The 19868-nt window shown below is 34.6% G+C and overlaps 1 protein-coding gene across 8 annotated transcripts in view; it reads right to left on the bottom strand.

Moving 5' to 3' along the window:
• Positions 1-3658: 3658 nt before the first annotated feature.
• CAPS2 (calcyphosine 2) overlaps positions 3659-19868 on the bottom strand; it is a 56126-nt gene continuing 39916 nt past the window's right edge. For 6 of the 8 annotated variants that reach the window (XM_046012847.1, XM_046012851.1, XM_046012852.1 and 3 more), the window contains 5 exons: positions 18122-18276; positions 14754-14873; positions 10337-10433; positions 3987-4138; positions 3659-3825 (listed from right to left, as the gene is read on the bottom strand). In XM_046012847.1, coding sequence (XP_045868803.1) covers positions 3790-3825; positions 3987-4138; positions 10337-10433; positions 14754-14873; positions 18122-18276 — 560 coding nt within the window. In that variant the 3' untranslated portion in view covers positions 3659-3789. Of the gene's footprint in view, positions 4139-10336; positions 10434-14753; positions 14874-18121; positions 18277-19868 lie in introns of all 8 variants that reach the window. The other 2 variants (XM_046012849.1, XM_046012853.1) reach the window with 1 other exon arrangement.

Raw genomic sequence — 19868 nt, 5'->3', positions numbered from 1 at the left:
CCCTGGCGTGGTAAGGTCTTGTCGATAAAGTGCTAACTCAAACACCTCCAGTCTGTGCATTCTTTATTAGGGAAACGTACTGCCCCTGTAATTGAAGCTTGCACTAAAGTGCACATTCATACTGTTCAATAGTCTATGCTATAGTGTTTTAAAGCAACAATGTTAAACTGGAAGAACCATAACACTTGTTGCTCAAAATCATATTTATCCAGTTAGCAAATCTTGACTGAACACCTACCACATGTCAGGCATCCTGCATTAGATACGGGGCTCATAAAGTGAAATAAGCTATGGTCCTTACCCTTGAAAAGCTTACAAATCATGGGAAAACATAAGCAAAGTAATAACTATAATATGAAGTGATTAATGCTGGATGAAAGGCTCATACAGGCTGCCTCTGAGATCCAAAGAAGGACAAATGTACCAGACTCAAGAGCTTCTCAGCTTTAGCTTTCTAGAAGAGATGGTTCTTGAGCTAGTGTTGGAAAATCAGTAGGAGTTAACTCAGATGTATTAATGGAGGAAAGCGTTTTAGACAAAAGCAGCAGAGCAGTTCTGAAGTCACAGAGGTTTGACACCTCACAGTCCAGTCTAAAAATGAGAAGTAGCTCAGAATGGCTGGGGAGGGGGCTGAAGAGGGGGGCTGGGGGAGAGACAAGGAGAGTGGAGTGTGGAGAGGGAGATGAGCTTAGGGAGACCGGATTATTTAGGTTTTACATGTTAACGTGAGGAGTTTGAACTTCTCTAAAAGGTATGGGATACCATGGAAGGACTTAAATAATGGAAGTACATTTTAGAAAGATCATTCTCATAGCAATGTGTAGGATGGGTGAAAGTGGGATTGGGAAGGAGGCAGAGTTGATGTGGGGGTAATACACATGAAAGGTGGTAAGAGCTTGAGCAAAGGAATAGGCATTGGGGACAGTGAAAGTGACAGATTCAAAAGTAAGAAACCACAGGACTTGAGACAAAGTGGATATACAGCATGTGAGAAAAATCTAGACTATCGAGAGCCTTGGAAATTTCATGGAGTAGTGTCACACAGTAAATACCGTTGACCCTTGAGCAATATGGATTTGATCTGTGCGGGTCCGCCTACACTTGGAATTTTTCTTATAAATACAGTACTGAAAATGATTTTAATAACATTTTCTTTTCTCTAGCTTACTTTATTTTGAGAATGCAGTATATAATGTAACATACAAAATATGGGTTAGTTGACTATATATGTTATTGGTGAGAGTTCTGGTCAACAATAGGCTATTAGTACTTAAGTTCTGGGGGAGTCAAAAGTTATAGGCAGATTTTCGACTGTACAGGGGATCAGCGACCTTTCCTCCGTGTTGCCTAATGGTCAACCATCTACATGACTGGCTAAATGAAATCAAGATCAAATGAACAGAAGCTGCACTATGACGCACTTATATATGAAGACATTAAAAAAATGTGTTTTCCTTAGAAGTTTATATCACCATAAAGTAAAAATGGAAGGCTATAATAGGACCTTTTCCTCATTATCAGATTCTAACACTTCCCTATCAACCCACTGAATTTTCTTTGCCCTTCTCATGCTCAGCTTGTCATTTTGGTTCAGCTCCTCCTACTTCTTTAAGCACTTTAACTGCAGATGTTTGCCCTTGTTGGCCAACCTAGTAGTGACCACATTTTATCACAGTACATATTTTGTTTATTCAAGCATTATAAACCATAATCTCACATATATATATGCATGTTAAATAACCTGCAGTAAGCACAGCCTATTAAACACAATTCTCTCCTGAAGTAATTCACATCAAATTTGACTGGAAATCCAAAGTAATTAATAAAATGTGTTTCATAGCATCAAAATTATGTGTTATTTTAAGTGACTCTATGTGACTCTACAGTCACTGGTTCATTAAGTACATATGGTCATATACTATAAAATTTAAAAGAGGAACATACACTTTTATCTATATTATGCTCTAGTTGCTCCATCATTCAACTATATACTCTTTCCTAATTAAAATATAGCTTAAAATTCCTAAATAGTATCCCTTGTTTTCTAATATAGTTTGAGTTGCCCCCAAAATTCTAAATAAATAAAAATATAAAAAAATAAATAAATAATAAATAAATAAATAAATAAATAAAATAAAAACATTATTTATAAGAATAGAGACACTAAAATTAATATGTAGAATTCAATAAACAGTATAGCTATTGGGAAAACAACTCTATCACAAAGACCTCTTGAAGATCGAGAGAATGATAAAATATACTTAACCATAAAGTTCATGTAACATCACTACAACATATAATTTCATATTTAATATTTTAAAGTTAATCAAGAGATATTTTAGACTCTTAAAGACTGTTAAGCATAGAATTTCAAATGTCAGTTTTTATGCTGTGGGTGTTTGAAAGTGTAACTACATAATTAAATGCTCCTCTATTAAACTGGGTACTAAATAATAGATTTTATTGTACCGAAATCAAAGAATGCAGACAGTAAAGCAAATGCAGAATGATTTATTGTGCCACCAATTAAAATTTAACAAAACACACAAATAACATATTGAATATGTATTTTCTAACTCTACACTGAAATAAAGTGTAAAATAATGATAAATTAACTATTCCTAAGCTCCTAAGTAGAGAAACTTTTTGCAAACGTATATGAATATTTATATTAAGAAGGTGGAGGCTTATTTAAGAGTATGCTGTGACATTAACATGTTAAATCCCAGAAGAATCTTTCCTTTTTTCACAATATGACAGTCTATACATTTTCTGATTATATTCACAAGAAAATATGCTTAACAACATAAGACTAGAAAGGACAATTATAATACATCTAACCATTAAATAATATCTATTTAGAAGAAAATATGTTAGTTGTTTAGTATAACAAAAAGAGATGTTTAGAATAACATACATTCATTTTAGGACACAAACATCTTTTTACATTTTGTTAAGAATTACTAAATTATCCCTAAGTCCATACATGGGATAATGCATTTTTTTGAGATCTTTATTTAAAAATCTAAGAAAATATTTTGCCTCTCATTTTGTATTGTTTCTAGCTAACAGTAATTCCGTGTAGGTGATAAGGATTCCCGTTAAAAATAGAACAAAAGAACAAACAGAGCTGATCACTTGAATAATTACATTGCGCTCTACTGGACAAACAACAGCACATAATTTAGAAGAATCCACAAGACAAGTCAGTATTTAAATAAGCATTTGAAGGGTAAGCCTCCATCATTCTAAATATTTACACTACAGAAAACATCTATACCATGTGGAAAGTTTCTCTTGCATATCCTCTGATTCTTTTAACGTTTTCAAATGTTTTAAACAAGCTGAACTATTTGAAGTCTTAGAGGTTTTGGACCCAATTCCAGTTCATCAAATTGAGAACGGTGGCAATCATATTTTGGGGAATGGGTAGCCAAAAAACAATGGACGAGTAACTTGGTTACTATATAGAAGCTCTCATACAGTTGGATACAGATGTAACTTTCCTATGAAGCCTAATTTTAACAATGCCCTTTATGGAGGGGAGGGGGGTGGGAAGGTTGGGTGAGCCTGGTGGTGGGTATTATGGAGGGCATTATTGCATGGAGCACTGGGTGTGGTGCATAAACAATGAATTTTGGAACACACACAAATAAAATAAAATAAAATATTTTAAAAATGACCTTTAAAACATATCCAAGATAAGTAATGAATCAGCAAGATAGAGCTTTACAAGCTTAGAGTCAGGCAAACACTCAGACATGCACATGACCAGACATATACCTCCCTTCAGCTCTTTTTCTGATTCCTCCTACCAGACTCAACCTGTTTGAGAAAAACAAAAAACAAAAAAACAGAAGAAGTCCTAGAAAAATATATTCCAGTGTTTGACCACATTTTACATTCAATTCACCTCGCCTTTAGAAGGCTTAGTGCTGAAGACACACTCATTCTAAAAAAAACTAAATCCCCCAAGGAGTACGTACAATATTAACAAAATCTTCATCATGTACTATCCCTATACTTAGGCCTTCATAGTAATCTTCAAATTCACCATAGGTCACTTCATCAGACTTGTTGCAGGCATCTTTTAATGTTTCTAGAAAAGATAATTTGATTTCTTCCTCTGTGGAATGGCCTGTAAGATAGTACCGACTGTGAAACAATCTCCTTAAAACACTAGTAAAATGACTGATGACGATAAAGAAATACTTAATCACCTTATGAAATCTTTTCAACAATTTCAAATCTTATGTCAAACTACCCTCCAATTTATTTAAACAGTTTCTTGCATGAATCAGAATTTAATGGTGATGACTTCAATACACATTCAAGGCAACTTTTAAGCCTCTGATCAGATGTGTCCTATAGGCATAAACAAAATAAGAGTCACTACTGTAGATATTCTTTTATATCTTAACGTTTTAGAGGACTCAGCTTTATTCTCATTAGAAATGAGGAAAGAAGATAAAAAGTAAATAATTTCAAAGATTTATAGGCTGTTAACATAGTAACCCAATGTGTGAAAAACATCCCTACATTCAGGCATTAGTTATTTTATGAATCAGTTACTCATAACTGCAGCTAGAAAATATTACCACATATAAGATTCAAAGGCCTATGAAAATCTTTGCTGGAAGAATTTTCACTAGATTAAATCACTCTATTTTAATCTCTGACATTAAGTAGGCTATTTCCACTACATCATACTAAATATGATTAATTTCATTCTATAGGAAGATGCTACTGAGAATCAAAAATGTAAAAAAATTATAATGCTTCAATTTGTTATTTAAAGAGAGAACATAACTGCTAAGTAAAATAGGTCAGTCAGAGAGACAAATACCATATGATTTCATTCATATGTGGAATTTAAGAAATAAAACAGATGATCATAGGGGAAAGGAATGAAAAATGAAATAGAAAAAACAGAGAGAGAGGCAAACCATAAGAGACTTAGCTATAGGGAACAAACTGGGGGCTGTGGGGGGGCGGGGTGGGAGGGTGGGGTAACTGGGTGATGGGCATTAAGGAGGGAATGTGTTGTAATGAGCACTGGGTGTTGTATGCAACTGATGAGTCACTAAACTCTATCCTGAAACTAACAATACACTATATGTTAACTAACTTTAATTTAAATAAATAAATAAATAAAATCTAAAAGAAAGAAAATTACTCATTTGAACATGCTATACCCATTAAGATTCCTAACCCTGCACATTGCTGAGATGATTGAGACGTTGTAGTCTCCACCCAAGGATTGTGACTGAAAAGTACTTCTAAAAAGAATATTCCACTGAGTTTAATTTGGGAGAAACAGTTCAATTTTAGCAAATCAGGAAGAATATATTAAACCTGAAAATTTTATATCTCTAGAATCACCCTTTCACAGCCATTTAAATTCAATTAAAATACTGTAAAAGTTCTTAAAAAAAAAAAAAAATACACACACACTGGGACACCTGGGTGGCTCAGTTGGTTAAGCATCTGCCTTCAGCTCAGGTCAGGATCTCCCAGCATCAGGCTCCTTACTCAGCCAGGACCTTGCTTCTCCCTCTCCCTCTGCTGCTCCCTCTGCTTGTACGCTAGCTCTCTTTCTCTCTCTGACAAATAAATAAATAAAATCTTTAAAACAAAACAAAAAACCAAAAAGGCAACATAAAATATCTGATTCAGTCTTTTAATTCATTTGATTTTTTTTAATTCAGAAAGAGAACAATAAGCTATTTAATTAAGTAGCTTGGGTTATTTTGTGGTCAGTGAAAACGAAGGAGCAATCTCAGGTGCTACCCTACTCACATGGATCTATATCTATTCCCAGGATCCTAGCATGAAGGAGGAAAAAAGACATTCTTTAAGTTTTTAATAAGAGGAATCAAAAGATGAAAAGAAGCTACAAAATGTGGTCAGATGATAATCAAAGAAAATAGAGACCCATATACAAAGGCAAAAAAGTGTCAGAGAAATCTAAATGACCCTCTAAATCACTCTGAAACCATGTTACATTTTAAAATTACAAACTTAAATTGAGAATACTACCTTAATTATCTAATGAGGTAGGCAAAATTAGGATGAGTTGGATCTTTTTCAAAGAGCAGAAGTTCTCTAATGAACTTAGATAATAATTCATTGCTAAGGGCCTTTCAAATAAAAAAAATGCTTTAGATGTTTGCTATCTTTTAAAAATATGTGCAAAATAGAGAAAATGATTATTTTATTTTAAAAAAAAGACTGAATGAACAAGGACTGGATAATTATGTTCTGCAGAAATGGTAATATAAAACAACAGAGTGAATTTGTGATTGAGTGTTAGTGAAGGGTTAAAATTAACCAAGGTCTAATATATATAAAAATATATATCTATTGGCAAAAGAGATTTCCTCCTCTGTTTATCACCCATACTTTTGAACAAATGAGTTTTAATACTATTTTTTAATGAAAACATTTTTATTTAAATTTTTGTTTCAAATACACAAGATTTTTATACCTCCTCTGTATCACCATCCAAGAACTACTTACCTTTTATCATTTTTAATTAACCTTTCTTTCTTTCTACTTGGACAAATAAAGTATTTTATTTTATTTTTTTAAAAGATTTTATTTATTTATTTGTCAGAGAGACAGAGAGAGGGAGAGAGCACAAGCAGGGGGAGCAGCAGGCAGAGGGAGAAGGCTCCTCACTGAGCAGGGAGCCTGACATGGGACTCCATCCCAGGACCGAGGGATCATGACCTGAGCTGAAGGCAGATGCTTACCAACTGAGCCACCCAGGTGTCCCACCATGAAGTATTTTAATAAACAATGATAATATCTTTACAGAGAAATACATTTGGGACATTTCATTTCTATTAAAGCTGAAAATACCTTTTTCTAATAAATTATTTAAGTAAAGTAAAAAGAAAGTATTTTCTATAGTAAAATTGTGCTACAAAAGCCTTAATTTGAAATTAATTATAAATTGTAAATAATCTAGGGGCGCCTGGGTGGCTTAGTCAGTTGAGCGTCCAACTCTAGATTTGGCTCTGGTATGATTCTGGGCTCATGAGATGGAGTCCGCATTGGGCTCCAAATTCGGTGGGAAGTCTGCTTCTCTCGTTCTCACTCTGCCCCTTCCTTTGCTCACCCTCTCTTTCTCTCTCTCTTTCTCAAATAGATAAATATTTTTTAATTGTAAATAATTTATATTCCAGAGATGGGCATGTGACTAGATTATAATTTGTATTGATAGGTAACATTTTTAAATGTTAAACTTTTAAAAACTTCAATGGGTGTTTGTTCTTCTTTTTAAGACTGCTTGTACCTACTAGCTTATCTTCCTTAATGTGAATGCAAAGGTGAGATATGGAATTTGGGGTTTTTGGTGTTTTTTTTGAGGTGTTGGAATTTCTTAATCTAATGAAGGCTTATCCAACAAGAACAAAACCCTCACCAACAATTCAATGACATCTAACAAAACTAAAGCTGCTTTAGCAACTTCAATAGGATTGTTAGAAGGGAGAAAACGAAGAGAAAAACAATGTAGGATGTTGAAATCACCTAATTTTGAAATAAGAAAACTATCTTGTTCTTATATTTAGCAAGTTAATTAAGGAAGAAAAGCAGGGAATGACATAGGTTTAAAGAAAAAGATATGCTAAACCCAATTCAATAATGCTAGAAATTTTCATATGGCAACTGCAGTTCATTTAAAGTCATTGATAAGAGCACCTGGGTGGCTCAGTGGGTTAAAGCCTCTGCCTTCGGCTCAGGTCATGATCCCAGGATCCTGGGATCGAGCCCCGCATCGGGCTCTCTGCTCCGCGGGGAGCCTGCTTCCTCCTCTCTCTCTGCCTGCCTCTCTGCCTACTTGTGATTTCTCTCAGTCAAATAAATAAAATATTTAAAAAAAATAAAAATAAAAAAATAAAATAAAGTCATTGATAAGCAAATTAAACTATTCTGACCTTAGGCTATCAGAAATAGGGAAGCCAGTGATAGTTAGCTTTAATCTTTATAACAAATTGTTGTTTTTTTCACTTCATAATTAAAAGTAATAAATAAACTATTTACAAGGGTTAATGGTGATAAACAAAAGTAATTACAGGGTAACTTCTTTTTTAATAATAAAATCATAATTTATTATATATATTATATATATTATATATTATATATATAATATATATAATAAATTATGATTTTATTATTAAATATATATAATATATTATATATAATATATATTTAATTATATTTATTTTATATTTATTTTATATATAATTATATAATTATATATAATAAATATTTATAATAAAAATTAATTGTATTAATATATATTATAATTATAATGATAATTATATATAATTATCATTATAATTATAATATAAATTATATAATATTCTAAATAAATATTCTAAATATTTAGAATATAAGAATTAGAATATAAGAATAAATAAATATTCTAAAAATTCTGGAATAGTATTGTATAGTATTTAACAGTATATGATCAAAATCATAAATGAGAAAGAAACTTCATAAACTATAAATTACAAATGGTCAAAAAATAAAAAAATATGTTTAACCTTCCAAATAACCAGGGAAATGCAAATAAAATTTTTTTTTAGTCTATCAGATTGGCAAAATTCTGTAGTGTTGGGATGACAGTCGGGGAAATGAATTCTCCAACTAATAGCAATATAATCTGGTATAGCCATCTTATAATGCAATTTTAAGTATCAGTTAAAATTTGAAATGTAGATATTCTAGGTATTGAAATTACCACCCCACAGGAAACAGCAGAGTCACAAATAAGGATATTCATTGCTTCATTGTTTAGAAGCATATAAGGAGTCACAAAAAAGCATATTCATGGCTTCATCGTTTAGAAATTTAAAGTCTACCAGTGGGAGCCTAACTAGGTAAATTGTAGTGTATTGATTTTTTAAAAGAATAATATGCAGCAGATAAAAATAAGATGGTTCAATATGGATTAATGAGGCAAGAGCTCCAAAACATATTTTTGAGTGTAAAAAGTAAACTATGTACCAGTGTGTTTAGTGTACCTATCATGCTAAAAAAAAAAAAAAATTCAAGAAGTATTTGATATTTATAGCACCTATACAGCTATAAAAATTCATAAAGTAAAGACTGAAATGTATATATATTAAATGATAACATTACCTCTATAGAGGAACGTGTGATGAAAAGAGGAGAGTCACTGTGGCCAAATACTTTCTTTATACCAAGAATGTATTAATAAGTCAACATATAAAAATTAAAGTCAGAAAAAGTACAGTAGGTAATGAATCTCTAAAATTACAGATCTTCCCTGACTCGCGATAAAGTTGTATCTGATAAACCCAATGTAAACTGAAACTGTCTTAAGCTGAAAATGCTCTTAATTCACCTAACCTAAAACACCATACCTTAACCTAGCCCACCTTAGTCATGCCCAGAACACTTACAATTCGCCTACACTTGGGCAAAATCACCTAAGGCAAAGCCCATTTTATAATATAGTATTGAGTATCTCATGTAATTTATTGAATACTGTATATATATGTATATATACTGTATATATATGTATGTACAATACATATATATAATATAGTATTGAATATCTCATGTAATATATTGAATACTGTAATGAAAGTGAAAAACAGAATAGCCATATGGGTATAGAATGATTACATAAGTGTATAGGTTGTTGACCCTCCTGGTCACATGGCCGGCTGGGAGCTGCAGCTTGCTACCGCTGCCCAGCTTCACAAGAGAGTATCAAACTGTGAATGCTAGCCAGGGTGAAGATCAAAAAGCAAAATTTGAAGTGCAGTTTCTACTAAATGCACATTGTTTTAGTACTATTGTAAAGTCAGAAAATTGTTAAGTCAAGCCATCCTAAATTGCCTGTATGTATTTGAGATATTTTCTAGATCCTCAAATTTTGATACACTTATGTATGCCCATTATATATATACCACCATTCCCAGAGAAAGACATTCACTTTCTGCCTTGAATCTTCAAGTATATGAAGATACAGTAAAACTAACCCAGAGAACTTGCACATGTAATTATCTGTCCTCTAAATCCATTCTGTCCTAACTCAAATTCCTCATGATTTCCTCAGTTAGAAATAAAAATTCAATCTCAGTTCATAAACATCAAAAAAAAAAAAAGCATAAAAAATAGACCTCAGAATATTTAAATGAAGAAGGTCAAATGGCTCTTATGTTTCTGGTTTAAAAAATAAGTGTTTATTTCCTCCCTTAATGGGCTCAAGTCTACACTGTAAGTTAATATAATTTAAGATTTTACTTTTATTAACATTTTAGAAATCTAATGCATTTTGACTCATAATAATTACCTGAAATTACTTGAGGATGCTTCTTTGCACAGTAACATTTTCTTATGTCTGTAATAGGCACACAGCCAGTTTTGTTGAAATCCAATTTCATGAAGGCCTAAATAAAGAAAAAAATGTTATTTTTTTCTGTGAAATCATTAGACATGAGAACCCAACTCTATTCTGTAGGTTATCCTTAAGCTCTAAAAAGCCAGTTTAGAAGTACTAAACTGCTATAAGAAGGAAGTATTATGAATACAGGAAGATACTGGAACAAGATGTTAGGTAAACTGCACTTTCTGCCACCCTGACCTTGATATAGTAAGCTAACCTCTGTTGCCCTAGCTTTTCTCCTCTCATACTGAAGAGTTGGATAAAAGACCTTTCTGGTAACTTCCACCTCTAGGATTTATAAGAAACTGATAAATGGCCAAGACAAATTGCCAGGACCATTTTGATTCAAAAAGTGGACATGCAAATATTCATCACTAAATTCAATAAGATAGTACCGTATTTTTTATTTATATGGAACCAGAAAAGACCTCGAATAGCCAAAGGAATATTGAAAAAGAAAGCCAAAGTTGGTGGTATCACAATTCCGGACTTCAAGCTCTATTACAAAGCTGTCATCATCAAGACAGCATGGTACTGGCACAAAAACAGACACATAGATCAGTGGAACAGAAGAGAGAGCCCAGAAATCGACCCTCAACTCTATGGTCAACGAATCTTCAACAAAGCAGGAAAGAATGTCCAATGGAAAAAAGACAGCCTCTTCAATAAATGGTGCTGGGAAAATTGGACAGCCACATGCAGAAAAATGAAATTGGACCACTTCCTTACACCACACACGAAAATAGACTCCAAATGGATGAAGGACCTCAATGTGAGAAAGGAATCCATCAAAATCCTTGAGGAGAATGCAGGCAGCAACCTCTTCGACCTCAGCCACAGCAACATCTTCCTAGGAACAACGGCAAAGGCAAGGGAAGCAAGGGCAAAAATGAACTATTGGGATTTCATCAAGATCAAAAGCTTTTGCACAGCAAAGGAAACAGTTAACAAAACCAAAAGACAACTGACAGAATGGGAGAAGATATTTGCAAACAACACATCAGATAAAGGACTAGTGTCCAAAATCTATAAGGAACTTAGCAAACTCAACACCCAAAGAACAAACAATCCAATCAAGAAATGGGCAGAGGACATGAACAGACATTTCTGCAAAGAAGACATCCAGATGGCCAACAGACACATGAAAAAGTGCTCCACATCACTTGGCATCAGGGAAATACAAATCAAAACCACAATGAGATATCACCTCACACCAGTCAGAATGGCTAAAATTAACAAGTCAGGAAATGACAGATGCTGGCGAGGATGTGGAGAAAGGGGAACCCTCCTACACCGTTGGTGGGAATGCAAGCTGGTCCAACCACTCTGGAAAACAGCATGGAGGTTCCTCAAAATGTTGAAAATAGAACTACCCTATGACCCAGCAATTGCACTACTGGGTATTTACCCTAAAGATACAAACATAGTGATCCGAAGGGGCACGTGTACCCGAATGTTTATAGCAGCAATGTCTACAATAGCCAAACTATGGAAAGAACCTAGATGTCCATCAACAGATGAATGGATAAAGAAGAAGTGGTATATATACACAATGGAATACTATGCAGCCATCAAAAGAAATGAAATCATGCCATTTGTGACGACGTGGATGGAACTAGAGGGTATCATGCTTAGTGAAATAAGTCAATCGGAGAAAGACAACTATCATATGATCTCCCTGATATGAGGACATGGAGAAGCAACATGGGGGGTTAGGGGGATAGGAGAAGAATAAATGAAACAAGATGGGATTGGGAGGGAGACAAACCATAAATGACTCTTAATCTCACAAAACAAACTGGGGGTTGCTGGGGGGAGGTGGGGTTGGGAGAGGGGGAGGGGGTTATGGACATTGGGGAGGGTATGTGCTATCATGAGTGCTGTGAAGTATGTAAACCTGGCGATTCACAGACCTGTACCCCTGGAGATAAAAATACATTATATGTTTATATAAAAAAAAAAAATTGGAAGGGGAGGCGAACCATAAGAGACTATGGACTCTGAAAAACAACCTGAGGATTTTGAAGGGTCAGGAGTGGGAGGTTGGGGGAACAGGTGGTGGGTAATAGGGAGGGCACGTTTTGCATGGAGCACTGGGTGTTGTGCAAAAACAATGAATACTGTTACACTGAAAAAATAAGTAAATTAAAAGTCCTGGGTTTTAATTTAAAAAAAAAAAAAAGATAGTACCGTATTTTTTAAATGGCTTATGTTACTCTATTTCCTGAAATTTAACACCACCTTTGGATACGCCAGTTGTTTTACCGCTCTGCTAATTCAATGCAATTTTTAGTACTGTAAAATAAAAAAATATTTTACGAGCAAGAAGAATGGGTATATAGAACACACAACCAACCCAAAGCAACAGCCCACATTTGCAAAAGAGTCAAAACTATAATCAAGTTTGTTTATTCACAATAATGTGTTCACAGAAATATCGTACCTATTACTAGCTGAATTCTCCCCCCCCCCATTATACATTGAAGCCCTAACTCCTCCCCTGCTCCAGTGCCTCAGAATACAACTGTTATTGTGGAGACAGGGCCTTTAAAGAGGTAATTTAAGTTAAAATAGATTTGCTAGGGTGGGCTGTAATCCAATATGGCCAGTGTCCTTACAAGAGCAGGAGATTAGGACACAGACCACACACTGAAGGATGACCATGTGAGCATAGAGGGAAAAGACAGCCACTCACAAGCGAAGGAGAGAAACCTCGGAAGATACCAAACCTGCTAACATCTTGATCTTGGACTTCAAGCCTCCAGAACTGTGAGACAATACATTTCTGTTATTTAAATCACCCAGTCTGTAGTATTTGTTATGGCAGCCCTGGTGAACTAACAAAGTACTTTACAACTCTACTTTTATCCTCTTTTCCTAGTATCAAGACTTATGACAGAGATAACCCTCTAGCTTCTACTCCTGATACATCTGTCACCTGGACATGTAAAGTACAAATAAGAGCAAATTTATAAATCATTATGTGATGAATTTGTTTAACATAAAGTTTTTATTGTGTCTTTTGGCCAGTAAAGATTTTGATATTTTCTATTTGAGATTTATACCTCATGTAATTGTTTATACTCTTCTATACACAAAAGCTTTGTTTCAATATTAGATACATACACACAGGAACATATCCGAAAGAGAAAGAAACTACATTGCTCGAAAGTATGCTCTAAAAATGGCCAGCAGAACCTGAGTAAGATGTAGTTTCCTATAAAAATCAGGGCCTCCTGGGGTGCCTGGATGGCTCAGTTGGTTAAGCCTCAATTCTTGATTTGGGCTCAGGTCATGATCTCAGGGCTGTGGATCAAGCCTGTATTGGGCTCTACGCTGGGGTGGAGCCTGCTTGAGATTCTCTCTCCTTCTCCCTCTGCCCCTTCCCTCACTCACACATGCCCAAGCATGCTTCTCTCTCTCTCTTTCTAAAATAAATAAGTGAATCTTAAAAAAAAAAAAAAAAAAAAAATCAGGGCTCCTGTTTTTAATTCCAATTTAATAGTCATTTTAACCTTCATTTGAACAGCTAGCTAATATGCATATTATAAAAACCCGAGAAACATCTCTTAGTCATAATCCTAAGATAACATGTATTGAGCCTTGACACTAGAACAGCCACAATGCTAAGAATTTTACAAGTTTAGTCCTTATACCAACTCTATGAGACAAGAAACTAAGGCTCAGAGACATTTAATAATAGATACTCATATAAGTAGTCATTTTTGGAGCCAAAAATTTATGGAACTAGTAATATGTGAACCAAAATTTGATTTCAGATTTTATTTTCCTTTTAAAATCTGTTCCTAATACAAGGGGAAGTGCTCAGGGGTTAGAGCTCTGGTCTTGTAAAGTCTGTTCCTAAAACATATGCATGAATTATTTTGCTTTATCCTGGTAGATTTGTATATGTATGTGTTTGCTTGTATTTTACTAATTCCAAAATATATTACAGGTGAAGGGATTTAAAACATGTTCAATAGTAATCAATAAAGTTGTTAAATAATGAACCCAACACTCTACTAAAAGTAACTATTTCAGGGGCGCTTGCATGGCTCAGTTAAGCATCTGCCTTCTGCTCAGGTCATGATCCTGGAGTCCTGTGATGGAGTCCCGCACCAGGTTCCCGGCTCAGCAGGAAATCTGCTTCTCCCTCTGCCCGCCTCCCCCATCCCTCCCCACCCCACCCTACCCCCACCCCCCTCACCCCCAACCCCCGCTTGTGTACCCCTGCACATGTGCATGCCCTCTCTCTCAAATAAATTACAAAAATTTTTAAAAACTTTAAAAAGTATCTATTTCAAAGATTATTTAACAAAATTACCTTTCGAACAAACGATTTCCTGTATTCATTCATTTCACCAATAATGGCACGTCTGAATTCTCCATAATCAACCTTGCCACGGTCATTGCCATTCAGAATTTGCCACGCAGACTCAAAATCCTAGGCAGATTCACCGAGACAACTGTTTCACCTTTTAGTTATATGTGACCACAGCAAAACTCCTCTGAATACTATTTTGTTACTACTTTTGTGGCCCCAGGCAAAGAAGCAGATTTAAGACTATTCCCAAAAGTTACATATAAACCCAAACAAAGGCACTAAGAAAACCTTTTAAAGGAACTCTGTGGTGGAGAGCTCTGTAGAATTCAGGGTCCTTTAGGAATGTCAGTGTCACAAATTCTTATTTTAAGTTTGATTCCTTTCAATACAAAAATGCTCACCGCTTCCTTGAATTTGAACATTTATTTTTCATATATTATATATGTGACAATTAAAAATTCACTTCAGGTTCTACAGTGCTTCCAATTGGCATTAGGGTCACTAGTGGTATTTCTGCTAGTCGTCATGTTTCAAAGTGCAGAAGATCTAAATGGCTCCAATATTATCCTGCAATTCACGCTGAAAGGTGTTATTTTGAGAAAATCCTTATGCCAGTTTGTTGGTTTTTACCATTGCCACTTACTTCTTTGCAAATGCGCAATTTAATAGAATGTTATAGTCACAGAGTTCCTAATAACAACAACAAAAAAATACAAATGGGGTTTTCTTAAACTCAGATAAATAAATGTATTTTCAAAGTTTCAGTCAAGTTGTTAGCTTTAAACAAGATTGTAAATAAGATATCTAGCAAGGTGACTGACAAACAATAGGACTCAAAAAAGTTCTACTTTCTCCTGCTTTTTTCAATTAAAATTCTAATAAGAAAAACTCAATCTTAAGATGCCCTGCTTCTCTCAATTTTCAGTAACCCCTAATTTGTCTGTCATAATGCCTAGCACATGACTAACTTTAAGTGTCTGTAAAATGCGCTCTTAAATTTAAAAATGAGCTTGACCTTTAAAATCTTACATAATACAGATAAAAGATGAATCTGCATGCCCAATTCATGGAATACTAGAATTAAAAGATACTGCTTGAAGCTTAAAAGAAATAATTTTCAAAAATGGAATAATTTACCAAAACGGGCAACGAATTTATGCAAGTCTTTCTAAGATATGGTACAGACTGGAAAATGATTAATTCAGTTCAAAAAAACTGAGCTTAAATTTATTGATAGTATCTCTAATAAATTAAGCTACTTAGGGTGCATATCAATTTTTTAAATTTCAAATCAAAGAGAATGACCATGCCTTCCCCAAACTAATTCCACAATTAGACCCAGATTGGTGATTCTTGAGTTCTTATTTCTGCTTATCATTTCATGGGCAGTCTCTAGTGATATTACAGGGGCAAAAGCAGGGAATATTGTTTTTAAAATGGGTAAAAGGGAAGCTTACACGTATTTTCATATCTTCTCCCTATGTTAGAAGTCTTATATAATTATTTTAGTTTCTATTTCTGACTCCAGGGACAAAAATTTTAAAAATCAACCAAGAAAAAAAGTACTGGTTGATGCAGAAAGAATAAAAGACTGACCTAGATTATCTGGGCACTAGCTCTAACTCAGTTATTAATTACCTGTGTGACTGTGGATAAAGACACCAAGACTTCTAATTTTCTATTGCTGTTTTTACTATTTTATTATTATTATTATTATTATTATTATTAAGAGGAAGAAATGAAGTTAGAGGATCTCTAATATGTATTACTAAGTGGGGCACAAGGTTAAACTTGATAAAAAACACAAAGGACAGGCATGTGAAAACAATGATAAACAACATCCCACTGGCACAGAATTTTAATTAAAAAGGCCTATTCCCATGTAATTTTCTCATCTGTGGTTCAAAGTAACTCTGACCACAGGTATTATCTGTAGATTGCCTAGGCGGAGCCTGTCAAACAGAAAAGTTAAAAAAGACCTATGCAAGATCACACAGCTGAAGTAGTAAGTCCAGAACTTGAATCTCTATCTCCTAAGTTCAATTCCCAGTGCTCCTTCCACAAATACACTACAACTTGTGACAAGACTATTTGAAGCAAGAGAGAACAATGCAAGAGAATCTCTGATCTGAAACCCTAGAGGTAGACGTGTTTCAAATTTACTTTAAGAATGAAACTCAAACTTCTTAGCATAGCACGCAAGGCTTTAAGATAATGGACCCCACCAGGCTTATTTCTCCCCATTCTTCTCTTTTCCTTCCTTCCATACGTCTGTGCATGTGAACTATGCTGTTTCTTCAGCACTTGCCATATGCAAGGTTCCATTGGAGGGATTAGACACAGCAGGAAACCAGAGGCACCTTGGTCCCCGTCCTGATGGATCTAACACTCTACTTGCCAGAAGAGCCAGAAAATACTTGTGAAGTGGTATGAAGAAAATAATATGATAAATGGTATAGAGAGGACCAAGGATCAGATAGGCACTGCTTTAGACAGAAGCATCAGTATAGTGCTCCCCATAGAGAAAGCCTAAATGATGGAAAATCCAGCCCTGCAAAGGTCTAGTGGAAGATTGCTCACCGTACAGGGAACAGGATGTATAAAAGCTCTGGTTGCTTATTGGGGAGCAGGGGGTTGGTTTTGGCCTTTTGCAATTCTTAGAACAGACTACACGCCTCCTCCTCCCTTTCATGCCTTTGCATGTGCTTCCCCTTTGTGTGAAATATTCCTTGTCTGACCCACGTTCTTCCTCCCCTCTTGCCTGTTTAACTCCTCCTCATCCTTCAGAACTCAGCTCAGTTATGCCCTTCTCCAGGAATCCTACGATTTTCTCTCTTCTTCCCCATAACCTGGCCTGGAATTAATCCCATGTGTTCTGTAAGCATTCTCTACTTAACACATATAGTCTTTCATAATCCTTCATCTTTCTTTTCTTCTGATTATGAAGACCTTAAGAGTATAGAGTATGTACTCTCAGAGCTTAGAACAATGCCTACCTAGTAGGTTCTATTAAATATATGAGGGAAGAATGAATAGTGAGATTAAAATTAACAAGACTTGTCACCTGATGACTAACACTGATTATAAAGCATAAAGAAAGAGACACACGGGGGTACCTGGGTGGCTCAGTCGGTTAAGCATTCAACTCTTGATTTGGGGTCAGGTCACAATCTCAGGGGTTCAGCATCTTGTGTGGACTCTGCTTGAGATTCTCTCTCTCCCTCTGCCCATTCCCCCACTCATTAAATACATAAATAAACAAATAAATAATCTTTTTTTTTAAAAAAATACACATCTGAACTACTAAAATCCCATTAGAAGAGTAAATAATAATTTAAGAATACTGTGTTATTCATCACAGTACCTACATTTTCAGACACTTCTAAGTGAAATACTTGGAGAGTTTGCTTAAAATCTGCCTTATCTAAAAGTCCAGTTCCTTCTTTGTCCAATTGTTGAAGATATTTTGCCAATCCAGTCAAAATACGAACTCCTCTTTTGTGTAGCTGTTCTTTTAGTGAATCTGTTTAGGAAGAAGAGAAACGGAAACCAGTTTTTTCTATACACAAATGTATCGGTTCTCTGGTAGGAAAATTAAAGTTGATGTAAGTGGTACAAGGGATGTGAATATGCAACTAGATGGTATGTAGGACTGACAAAAAACCTTGAAAAACAGAATGCTTTTAGTCAAGAGTGTTACATACAAAATCGCATGTAAATATACTAGAACTATAGCACCACTGTGTGGTGAAAGTGTTACATAGAAAAATAAGGGATCACTTCATCAGCATGAAAATAATCTACATGTTACAAATAAAATCTTAGTTTTTGCTTTCCAGACTTCCTCTTCATCTAATGATCTCACATCTTTAATCTCTTTCCTCTTTGCTATAATTATAAAATTGACGCCAGGCAAGTCACTCAAAAATAACAAGTTCAAAATTTCTAAAATATCTGAAATCTCCAAATTGTAGATTACATATTGAACAGCATCAAAGCTTTGCAGTGCTATCTTATACTTACACACTTAAAGCAGCCCTTTTTTTTAGGAATTTTTAGTTATATTCTCAAGCTTCTAGCATTCTCTTTGAAGGTCAGTAATTACACTTAACACAACTTATGCCATTTTTACTTAAGAAAATATAGTTAACTCTACTAAAGCAGTTATTAAATATAATAAAGAACAAATGTCAACAGTGGATTCAACAGTGACAAATATAGGGCTGACCATGAAAAACAGAGAAAATGATTTACTAACAATGACATCAAGAATATTGGGCGAGTTCAAACCCCAATCCCAGACAACTTTTAAATCTGTTTCTAGCCTTTTTACTCTCGTATCATTTTAAAATGAAAAATCAGGATTTATCAAACTTTATAAATGATAGGTAGACTTCTATGATTGTTTGTTTAATGTATGCCTCCTTCTTGACCATGAGAGTCATCAAAGGAACTGTCTGTCTGAGCCTACTATCCTTCAGTGGTTATAAGACTGGACTCTAGAAACAAAAATCTATAACACATTTTTGTATCCAAAGCCTGCGTGTATATCATTTATTACCACAATAACTCTGGAAAGTTAATAAAATAGGTTATCCCCATTATAAAGATGAAGAAGAAGTGCAAGAGATTTACACAATGTAATATGTCTATGAAATAGCAGAGACCAAACATCAACCTGGCTCCCAGACTAGCATTTTTCTCTTTTAAAAGAGGTTGCCAAAAATCACTTTGGGACATCATCTCATGCATAAGACAAATATTATATTACAAAATCACTTACATTTTATTCATTTCATGGAGAAAACCCATGCTATCTAGTACTTTCTAAAATTCTTAAATTCATAAGTCATATAATACTAGTTAAACAAGATCACTAAAGTGGAAGACATCCTAAAACTATTTTCATTTTTTTCAAATCCACCTGCTTTATAAAAATATTTTTAAATGTGTAAATTCATAAAAAGAAGCAAATAAGAAATATAAATCAGTGGGGCACCTGCATGGCTGAGTCGTTAGGCGTCTGCCTTGGGCTCATGTCATGATCCCAGAGTCTTGGGATGGAGCCCCAAGCCAGGCATGGGAATCCCTGCTCAGCAGGAAGCCTGCTTCTCC

Source organism: Meles meles, chromosome 7 (assembly GCF_922984935.1).
Source record: "Meles meles chromosome 7, mMelMel3.1 paternal haplotype, whole genome shotgun sequence".
NCBI classification, from domain to species: domain Eukaryota; kingdom Metazoa; phylum Chordata; class Mammalia; order Carnivora; family Mustelidae; genus Meles; species Meles meles.
The sequence above is the reverse complement of the archived record's forward strand: the minus strand, read 5'-3'. Positions and strand labels throughout refer to the sequence as shown.